Source organism: Rhinolophus sinicus, chromosome 1 (assembly GCF_057876585.1).
Source record: "Rhinolophus sinicus isolate RSI-liver-muscle chromosome 1, RSI-T2T, whole genome shotgun sequence".
Classification (NCBI taxonomy): Eukaryota; Metazoa; Chordata; class Mammalia; order Chiroptera; family Rhinolophidae; genus Rhinolophus; species Rhinolophus sinicus.
Window position 1 is genome coordinate 170981178 of NC_142501.1, and position 12154 is coordinate 170993331.

Genomic DNA, 12154 nt, shown 5'->3' on the forward strand with positions numbered 1-12154 from the left:
ACAAAAATTTATTTTTACAATATCTAGATAATTCTTTATATATGAATAAAACTTAATCTAATGTAGGAGTATATGTACTCCTGTGCAGAAAATTGTACAGTAAACTGTGCTTTGCACTTTATTATAATTTCATTAGATTTTATCATTGTAAAAATAAGTAAATTAGTTACATTACAAAATGACAAAGTGTACAGATAGCAATAATGGATACATTTTAAAAGATTTCTGTAGGACTTGATTTATCAAGTGGTTTATCCATTAATCTTGGCTCCTTTTTCCCCCTATTAAGGCCTTTTGTACTGTTTCTCTGTTTATTGACCTTCCAAACAAAAGGGTGAAAAACAAAAGAAAAATAGACACTTAAATTAGTATGTTTTGCATCTAATAAAACTTTTTTTTTTCTTAAAGGAAAAGATCTTATAACCAGGATCAAAAAGAATAACTTTCCTCCCAACCAACTGCTAGTATATTTCAACTTGCTTATGTTTTCCTCCAAATGAACCAGTTTTTCCCGTTTTGGTTCATATAGCTCCATCTGGCCAGAAGCCTTCATCCCTCTTAGCTATCTGTCTCTTTACTCAGCAAATTTAAGCTGGTGTTAAAACCTACCACTAATGTCAGATTCCACTTTAAAAACCTTGTTTCTCCTCCTATGGTCCCATGAAATTTTAGATATATCTCTACTATTGAATTTTGTACATTGTATCATAATTATCCATTTCTCAGTATGTCTGTCTACTTCCACCAGAGTATTTTAAGTAAATTAAAATCATATTCTGTTTTATTTTTCTTTATATTATTTCATAGTAGGTATTCAATAAATAATTTTGAATGCATTAAAAGGAATTTTGTATATATCTGTAATTTATACATTAACTTCAACAATTAGATTTATATTTAACTTTAACTTAACAATAAAAATCTGGAAAGAAATGTGTCACCAACTTTTAGGATATAGCAAATCTAACCTTTGACATTAAAAATATATATAAAACTAAGAAGGCCTAGTTTTGAATTGGTATACAAATTAAAGATTTGAGAAAAATAAATTAATATTATAAAATGATTTAGCAAGGAAATTTAAATAACTTGTTAAAAGTTAACCGTGTTCATTATCATGTAATAAATTTCTATGATCACAGCCTTCAGTAAATCTCCAAGAGAAATCTCTTTACACCATACATTTATGAGGGGGAAAAAATGAATAAGCTGACACCATAATTTATTTTTTAAAGCACCTTCAAAGACATGCCATTCAATAAGTCCAGATTAAGTACACGCTCATATTTTCTAAAATGTGATACATTAAGTTCACAAGTGAAATGATGTCCTGAAATAAAAAAACAGGGTTTAAGATAGAGTTTTCTGGATTTTATCTTGAGATTATCTAACTGGGAAAATTTATTTCCCTTGGTTTTACAAGTAGAAAACTCATGACCTAAATTTACTGAAGTCTATATTTCTGCAAAAATAGCTAATGGGATGAATATTGGGCAAGTTTTCTTTTAACATGAGCTGATAATGTATGCTATATAATTGTTTCTCATTTCCATACTTTTAATAACTAAAAATAACATTTATTTAGCATTTATTATATACCTATAATAACAACTTTAGACCAAGTATAATGATGAGCAACCAGTTCTCCCTCTCCTTAACCACTGGAGTAATTATCTTAAACTTAGTTGTCCTCATAATTGGAATTTGGAATTTTATAACCCTACTCAACATATTAAGTAATTCATTTATTTGATATGGAAGAGGTATGGTACTATAGCAGCTGATTTATACTAATACATTTCTCTTGCCAGACTGTTTATGACAACATTTTTCATTTATACTAGTACTAGGGTGCTTGATTGGTACAATGGCTGTAAAGATTTTAGCAGCATTTTCCATAGTGTTCTGGGCAACACTCGTTTAATTCAACCCTAGTAACTATTGAAAAAGGTCAAATAAGTTTGAGAAACCATGGCTTAAACTAAATTATGCAAATTCTTTACTGTAGGAAATCTGTTTCTTTAATATGCTATAGAAAGACACAATATGCAAAGTTTCCCAACATTATAGAGCCATGAAAACATAAGCTGGTGGGCTACCGTTCTTCAGACAATGTTTTGTAAAATATTGCCTTATTGTTCAAACTTCAGTTGCTGTGCATACACGCACACACACACGCGCACACACACGCGCACACACACGCACACACACAAATACATACCCAAACCCAACTTTACATACTATCATTCAGAAGGCTCAAAAATTCTAACTGTTTCAGTAGTTATCCTTGCAGCCCATCTCCATAGTCTCCGTTAGATGATAGTGTTAGTTGTATTCTTTGAGTTTTACCCAGGCTCTTAACCTTGTAACATGCATATCTACTTTCCCAACATAGATTCTCCTTCAACTATCAGAATGGAATACTGTTAATTTAGGTAGGCCCTCTTCAAATAGTAGTCTCCAACTGTATGCTATTTAATTCTTATTAAAATCATGCTTAATAACATCACATTTATGGAAGTTTCCCTAAAAGGCAATTTACTTGTCTTGTCCAATACTGGATTGCAATAGAGCAAATGTAAGCTGCATACTTTAACTTAGCTTCTAGCAAAATCAGTTTCAATGGGTTCTGATTTAGTTTTACACCCTCTTTTTTCATCAAAAATATGTATAAAATAGTCATTGAAATACTTTTCTCCACTAGCTGTAGAAATGCTGCTCAAGATAGGTCCGCTATAAAGTAACAAACAACACCTATATAATACATATTATTTGCCTTCAGTATTCTAGATGCTTTGTATACGTTAATTCACTTACTTCTTTTAGAAAAATCCCCAGCTAGTGAGAAGTAAGCAGAAATTTGAACCAAGGAGGTCTGGCTCCAGTGATTACAGTCTCAGCCACAATACTATTGTATTGTATAGTACTGTTAATACTATACGATACTCCCCTCTGTTAATACTCCCCTCTGATTTTTCCCCATTTCTATTTTACAATTCAGTGATAGAAATATGTTGTTTTTGTGAGGCACTATTATGTTTATTGCTTTCTGATCATATGAATTACATTTCTGATCATATCTCTTGTTTTATCACATTTCTCTGGAAGGTTGAAGTACACACAACATGAAACTCGGTTATAGCAGGTATGGGCTCTTAATGTAGTCAAATTTTGGTCCTCCTTTGTTTTTTCTATTCTGTGACTACCGTCCTCCTCCTCCTTATCATAACCATGGCAATTTTCATCAGTTTTGCTGTTTCTTTCTCATAATCGTCTTATAGATTTATTTAAATTCTTGTTGAAATTAGGCCAAATAGAGATAAATACAATAAATAATTTACTGATCATCTCAAAAGTGTTTCCTAAAATGTCTTCTGAATCATCAAATAAATGTTATGATTAATATAGTTTAGTGTCATAATATTTTACTGTATATTACAAGAGATTTTTCTTTGAAAAATCACAATCCTTGCATGTTGTTTATGTTAGCAGTTTGCCAGAATATTAAGTTGGTCAGAATACTCATCTAAAATACTATACTATTTTATAAACTACACATAGCTGGTAAATTCAGAGTCATGATTCTTGACAGTTAACTATATTGCGTTTTACTTATTTATAATAAATATTTACTTATTTAAAAATATTTAATAAAGAATTAAGGTTACAAAGTTGATGTTCCTTTAGAATGCTCCTCTATGGACACAGTGATTGATTACAATTGCATTCTGAATGATCTATGCAATTATTAGATATTTTCAACATCATCTCTGGATATAATAAGCTGATGGAGCTTACCTGTTGTCACACCGTGAACCACTCCTTCCTTGGTTTTGGAGCCTATAAAAACAAACAAATTCAAAACATGAATTTCAAACTGGACTATATTGCTGATAGCTAATTTTAAATACAACTAATCAAAAAAAAAAAAAAAAAAAAAAAGAATCTCAATCTTTCGAAGCCCATATGCAAAGATATCCTCAGAACTAAAAAACCTAAACCAAGGAAATGTGATAATCACTATAACGAATAGAAGAAAGCAAAGCTAACAGGAGGTTCTCACCAATTAAGATTTTAGCACACATGTTGATTTTTTATCCTCTGGTGTCCCACTTCACATACCAACATACAGAGAAGAAGAAAAAAGTGAGATAACACTGGGCCTGAATGGGAAGATGATTTTGGAATCAGAATGTAGAAGTTTTACTAAAGTTCAGTACAACAGAGATTACTTAACTCATGAAAAACAACTAGAAGGGGGAGAGAAAGAAGGAATCAACATTTCTTCGAACACCTATTATGTAAAAGGCATTTTACATCTCATTTTATTTGATCTTCGTAACACCCATTTCATATAGGTGTATTATGTTCATTATGTATATGAAGAAATTACAAATCAAAGTTAAATGATTCATTGAAAGTTGCACAGTTAATAACTGACTACAAGTACATTCAAATTAAGATCTCTATGACTTTAATTGTATATATACTCTTTCCACTAAGCCAGGCAAACCTTTAGAAGGAATGCAGTATTTTATCATTCAAGTATTACTAATGCTAGTTTCAAGGAGGGGCAAGATAGGATCTTTCTCGAAATCTTGACCAACTTTTATACAAATAGTTTATTAACATCTGTCATTAAAACTAAGTTTGTTAAAAATTTTTTTCATAAGCTCTCTAATGTTAGATTTTTCAGTGTAATTCATACCAGTTTTTTAATAAAATATTTTTGAAGAAAATAACAATGGATTGGAAATTTATTTGAGAACTAACTAATAAGTCAAATAATGCAGTTCTATCAGATAAAAAGAACATAAAGAAGTGCGGACATAAAAAGTAGGAAATGATTGAAACCTGTACTTAAATATTAAGATAGTCACCAATCTTAAGTTTAAAAATGCAGTTTTGCAAACCCTTACTAAGTATGCTAGAAATAACTGTAAACATATTTGAAAACAAAAAGTGTGAGCCTCAGTTTCCTTATCAGTAAAATTAATACATAAGATGAATTAAATAATTTCTAAGAAGCTGGTTTTTCAACTGGCAAGTGCAGCAGAATTAACTGGGTGGGAGTGAAGTTAAAAATGCTGACTATTGAGTCAAAACCTCAAATATTCAGTAAATATTAGCCACAGGTATTTACATTTTTAATAACCCTCATGACCTAATGCAGGTAACTCATGGATTAAATTTGAGAAACAATGTTCCAAGGCATTTTCTAGTTCCAAATTTACTTAAAATTTACAAGCATGTATTTATGATTTAAATAATATCATGATCAAAAAGATGTTCTAAGTAAATATACAGGATCATATTGAAAATGTTCATAAACTATATTTATGAAAATATAAAAATATGGCATTAAGTGAAATTTGCCTGTATCATATTTCAATTTTCCATTTTATAAAACAGTCAAGGGAAGTTTCTACATTTAATAAAATAATTTATATTTATTTAAGAGCTTCCAATTTGAGTTTCTTTAAAGAAGTCAATTAAAATAAAACATAATCTATAGTTTTGTAAAATAGTTAAGAATGTGGGCTCTGGATTCAGAATTTCCAGATTTAAATCTTTATTTCGCCATATAATAAAATATACACGATTCGGTTAAAGTTCAAAGGAAATTATACAGAAAAAAGTCTTAAAACTGGTGTACAGTAATTACTTAGTAAGTGATACTGTTATCATTATTTAAATATAATATTTGTAAAGGGATTTGCAGTTTAAAACGGGGAAAAAATCACCAAATTATAAGTTCATATAAAGAAAATTGCAGTGTTAAATATGTTAAAGAATACAGGATAGTTATATATATATATATATGTGTATATATATATATGCATATGTATATAAATGTATATGTGCATATATATATACACACAGACATTTACATATATATATATATACATATATATATATATATGTATATATATATATATATATATATGTACATTATGGTATGTGTGTTTGTACTTTGCAGGGAATGCTCATTTTGTATAGTCCCATAGGATTATAAAATGACTGTACACCAACTGAGTTGAAGTTGTGGAAAGTAATATTAATAATCAATGATTAAAATGAAGAATAATTAAGTGGTAAACAATTGTTCCATGACCTTTAATATTTTTTATCTAAACTCTCTGAATCATTTATAAATGTACAGGGGAATAAAACATTAGAAAAATTAATATGTACTTAGTATACTATAATTTAAAACACTGAAAATTAAAGTGTTTTATTTCTTTGTAAAAGACGTACTGAGTACTTTAAACACTGCTGTCTTCTCGTTCTCGTGTAACTTCCTATAGGGAGAGAGCATCTTTTCTAAGCCTTAGAAAATTTGTAAATGTGGAGCAGTTTCCACAGTGTTATCCTTTATTCTTTTGATGTCATGACATGTCTTTGACTATTCTTTGAAATGGAGGTGTTTTTGTGGCACCACTTCCTCTGGGATATCTTCACCTTATTCATCACAACCACTTTTTCCATGTATGTTGAGACCTTCACCTTCAATAAGTTTATCTGGCTGCACCTCAGGAATCTCTTGAACTGTAGCAGTACTAACATTCCCAGTCAACTATTTCTTCTATAAATAAATTTATGTTTGATACAAATTTTACTTCCAGCATTTTTCACTTCATTTCTTTGCTGCAGTTTCATCTTTTTGGGCCACATTTCCTTTTCAATTATGCATTTTTATAGAACATTGTGTGAATTTTTTACTGGGAGACAGGGCAGCAACACAAGTACAGGTTTTGCTCTCTGCATGAACTGACTAGCAGATGTGCAGTAATCAATCACCGACAGACTTTGAAAGAAGCAATGTGATTTGATCATGGATTACAGTGGGTTTCTGTTATTTATGCAGTGATTTGTGACCTAAGAGCTAAGAGCTGTTTGTATTTTTTGCAATCACTCGCAGTTTATGTATTGTGGTCACAGAAATTTCAACTGTGTTGTTAGGGACTGGTGTTATTTAATTATCTGTGGTGACTGAAATTCATGTATCCTGGAACTATGTCTAGTGAAAACAGCCTGTACTTGAGAGAATATTTCTTATCACTATCCACCTGCCACCCCTTCCTACCCATATGGTAAAAAAATGACTAGCAGAAAAAAACGTTTAACAACTGGTCTATGGTCTTTCCTCTCTGCCTCAGTAGTACCTAAGAATTTGACTGTTGGCTAAATCACAGACTGTATCCTGAATCAAGATAAATGAGAGTCTTGATAAGGTTGCTTCTTTTAATTGATGAATAATCTGTAATTGAAAACATGTAGGTGCCAAAATAGGTGCCAAGTGGCTATGTGACTATAAAAGCCAAAGGAACACCAGAATTGATGGCTTTCTTGAGCTAAAATGGCCCACATGTAGCCCATCTTTTCTCACATGGCTTCACAAAACTGTGAGTGGAAAATGTCAGAAGTAATGCCTAGGAGTTACAAGAACTCAACTATGCTGTCGTTGTGCATGTTCTGTTGGCTTTCTGGTGAAGGTTAAGCATATCCTGAGTTGAGAGTTTGATTTTAATCCACATCCGGGACTACCAATGCTTATTGGGAAAAGTGTCATTAGAAGACTTTTGAAGGTCATTTTCTTGCCTTTACTGTTGTAGTACTTGGCATTAGACACAGAGAACAATTTTTTTTCTGCTTTTGAATTTGACTTGCAATATATAATTTCTGAGGTATTTGATTAAGAACCTTTGTCTATTAAATTGAAGCATATTCATTGAAAATTTGCATATATCACAAAAAGAGAAAAGAAATCATAAAAATAACATTGATTCTTATGATAGTTCTTCAATTAGTTAAAATATAGCTTCCAAAAGTATGATACTATAAATGAATAACATCACTTTTTACATGATGTTTATGAAAACAGTGTGCCAAACTTCTTCAGCCACAGTGAAACTAGAAAATATTTTTTAGTCATTTCCAATCTTTCAAACTAGTATTGATAATAGGTTTTGTAATAAAGGATGAAAAGATAAAAGAAAATATGTTGACAAAGTAATTATTCTGTTGCAGAGTTTATTTGATAAAAATAGCCATGGCTCCTATACATAAAAGTGTGCATTACAAAAATCTTCAACAAAATATTAGTGAATTAAATCCAGAAATGTATAAAAATAATTTTATATACCATGACCTAGTGGGATTGATTCCAGATATGGAAGTCTGGTTCAATGTTCAAAAAGTAAAGTAATCCATCACATCCACAGGCTAAAAAAAGACAAATCACATGATCTTATCAATAGATGCAGAAAAAGTATTTGATAAAATTTACGATAAAAACTCCCAGTAAACTACAAATAAAGGGTAATTCCATCAACTTAAAAGAATATTTACAAAAATCCTACAGCTAACATCGTATTTCATGGTGAGAAACTAGAAGCTTTCCTACTAAGACCAGGAACAAGGCAAGGATGCCTTTTTCATCACTCCTTTTCAACATCATACTGGAAATCCAAGCTAATGCAATAGTACAAGAAAAGGAAATAAAAAGTATACAGACTGGGAAAGAAGAAATAAAACTGTCTTTATTTGCAGATGACATGATAGTCTATGTAGAAAATCCAAAAGAATCAAAACAAAACAACAAACAAAACAAAACAAAACAAACCCTCCTGAAACTAATAAGTGATTATAGCAAGGTTGCAGGATACACAGTTAATAAATAAAAGTCAACTACTTTCCTATATATTAACAATGAATAAGATGAATTTGAATTTAAAAACAAAACGCCACTTACATTAGTACCCCAAAAATGAAATTCTTAGGTATAAATTGAATAGAATATATACAAATCTATATAAGGTAAATTACAAAGGTCTGATGAACAAAATCAAAGAAGTAAATAAATATAGAGATATTCTGTGTTCATGACTAGGAAGACTCAACATTGTCAAGATGTCATTTCTTCCCAATTTGATCTATAGTTCAATGCGGTCTCAATCAAAATCCCACCAAGTTATTTTATGGATATACATAAAACAGATTCTAAAGTTTATGTGGAGAGGAAAAAGGCCCAGAATAGCCAATACAATATTGAAGAAGAACAAAGTTAGAGAACTGACACTATCTGACTTCAAGACTTAATATAAAGCTAGAGTGTAGTATTGACAAAAGAATAGACAAATGGATCAATGGAACAAGAGCCCCAATATAGAACCACATACTCATAAATATGGTCAACTGATTTTTGACAAAGTAGCAAAGGCAATACAAATGGAGCAAAGATAGTCCTTTCAACAAATGATGCTGAAACAACTGGACATCCATGTGACAGAGAAAAGAATCTACATACTGACTTTACACCCTACACACACACACACACACACACACACACACACAAATAAATAAATAATAAACACCACACACCTCGAAAGAAATCATAGCCATAAATATAAGATGTAAAACACCTAGAAGATAACAAAGGAGAAAACTTCCGTGACCATGGGAATGTCAATGGCTTTTTATATACAACACAAAGACATAATCCAGGAAAGAAAGAATCAATTAACTGGATTTCATTAAAATGACAAACTTCTTCTCTGGGAAAGACAATGCCTAAAGAATAATAATAAAGCAAGCTACAGGCTATGAGAAAATGTTTGAAGAACCTACATCTGAAAAGGGATTGTTATCCAAAATATACAAAGAACTCTCAAAACTCAACAATAAGAAAATAAATAACCCAATTATAAAATAGGCAAAAGACCTGAACAGACACCTCACCAAAGAAGATTTACAGATGGCAAATGAGCATATGAAAAGATTCTCCACATGCTATTTCACCAGTGCAATGCAAATTAAAAGAGCAATGAGATACCAGTACACACTTGTTAAAAGGGCCCAAATCCAAACACTAAGTGCTGGTGAGGATGTGAAGCAACAGGAACTCTCATTCATTGCAGGTGGGAATGGAAAATGGTGCAGCCCCTTTGGAAGAGAGTTAGCAGTACCTTGCAAAACAAAGCATATTCTTACCATACGAGCTAGCAGTCGTATTTACCCAAAGGAGCTGGAAATTTATATCCACACAAAAACCTGCACATGGATGTTTATAGCACCTTTATTCATAATTGCCAAAACTTGGAAGAAACCAAGATGTCTTTCAGTAGGTGAATGGATAAACTGTGGCACATCCAGACAATAGATTATTCAGTGCTAGAAAGAAATGAGCTGATAAGCCATGCAAAGACATGGAGGAACCATAAATGCATATTACTAAGTGAAAGAAGTCAGTTTGAACAGGCAACATGCAATATGATTCCAACTATATTACATTCGGGAAAGGCAAAACTATGGAGAGAGTAAAAAGATTAGTGGTTGCCAGGGGCTAGGGGAGGGGGATGAATAGACAGAACAGAGAGGATTTCTAGGGCATTAAAACTACTCTGTATGATACCATCATGATGAATACATGTTATTATACATTTGCCCAAAACTATATAACGTATAACACCAAGAATGAACCCTAACATACACTATGGACTCTGGGTGATAACGATGTGTCAATGTAGGTTCATCAATTGTAACAAATATACTACTCTGGTGGGGGTGTATTTATTAATAGGGGAGGCTGTGCAAGTTTGGGGACAGGGAGTACATGGGAAAACTCTGCCCGTTCCTCTCAATTTTGCTGTGAATCTAAAACTGCTCTAAATAATGTGTTTAATCTTTTTACAGTATGCTTTATTACTCATATGTTGTTTAATTACGACATTCTCACAAGAACTCTGCAAGGTAGTTGCATTAATCAAAATTGTGTTTTTACAAACAAGGAAAGTGACATTCAGAGATGTTAAGTATCTTCCCCAGTATCCTAAAGGTAATAAGTAGTGTTGGTTGTACTAGAATTTAGGTTTGTCTGACATAAAGGAGAAACTTTATGTTCTTTCTACTTTACCAGGAGTCAGCAAATGATTGCCTATGGGCTAAATCAACTGACCACCTGTTTGGTAAGATTAAGTCTTGTTGGAACACAGTCACACTAATTATTCTTTGTGGCTTCTTTCACACTACAGCAGCCGATGAAACAAAGATATCATGGCTTAAAATATTTATTATCTAGCCCTTTATAGAAAAAGGTTGCAACAACTGAACTATACCATTGTGTATTCCCATGGTCATTTCTCATCCTAAGTCCTGTGTTTGAGGTCAACTTTTACTTAGACATCATAACATAACTAATAAATAATTTATACAGCATACTATATGTTAAATACCATGATAGATATTAAACATGATTTTTTAATGTGACATGTAAACAAATTACAATTTTATGTAATAACCTCAGAGTGAATGACAGAATAATTTTTGAAAATAAAATTTTATTTGTCCAAACTCATTCTTGACAATGAAAACAAATAAGTATTCCAGATGATAAAAATCTGTTTATTACCTGGAAAAGAACAATGCAGTAATTTGATATTTAGTAGTTTCTGGACTCACTACAAACCAACTGAGTGAATGTTATCATCATAAAAGAATCTTTACAGTTACTAAGTTATAAAGTAACTGGACTAAAGAATAGTTGCAAGCATGTACTTGCACAACTTGGAAAACTGGAGACAAATATAAAGATACTAATTAGCTGCATGTCACTGATTCAGCATTCTAAATTCCATCTAAAAAGATATAATTCACACTTCACACACACACACACACACACACACACACACAAACTTGAAATTAACTCATCAATTTTTTTTCTCTTGTAACATTTTAATTCAATGATTTTCTGAAAAATATGTTTTCAGATCTAGAAAGTAATTTAACTGAAGATTTGTGGTAAGACAACCAACATTGAAGAGTTTATGAACAGTGAGAAAAATAATAATATGAGAGGCATTCATAAAAATCATTCTAAATATAACTTTTCTCCAGCCCATCTCTGTTAGAAAGACAGTGTAGGTTTCTATCACCCCACAGATAGGCATGATACCTAATATGTTCATCCTTCACCTTTCTGCTCATCTTGTGGCTACTGCTGCTACCGGCCAGGGCCACCAGAGAATGTGGAAAAACTCAGGAGGGGAGAGGAGAGGCAGAATGGGCTGTGCTTGAGTGTGTGTATGTGTGTCCCTGTGGATAACTGTGTATATATGTGTATTCCTTCCCCCAAAGAATTTAAAGTTTGTAAAAT

At 31.6% G+C, this 12154-nt stretch overlaps 1 protein-coding gene across 8 annotated transcripts in view; it reads right to left on the reverse strand.

Moving 5' to 3' along the window:
- Positions 1-12154, reverse strand: part of SNCA (synuclein alpha) — a 106475-nt gene that overhangs the window by 90720 nt on the left and 3601 nt on the right. For all 8 annotated transcript variants that reach the window (XM_019741167.3, XM_019741170.3, XM_019741168.3 and 5 more), the window contains exon 3: positions 3799-3840. In XM_019741167.3, coding sequence (XP_019596726.1) covers positions 3799-3840 — 42 coding nt within the window. The remainder of the gene's footprint in view (positions 1-3798; positions 3841-12154) is intronic.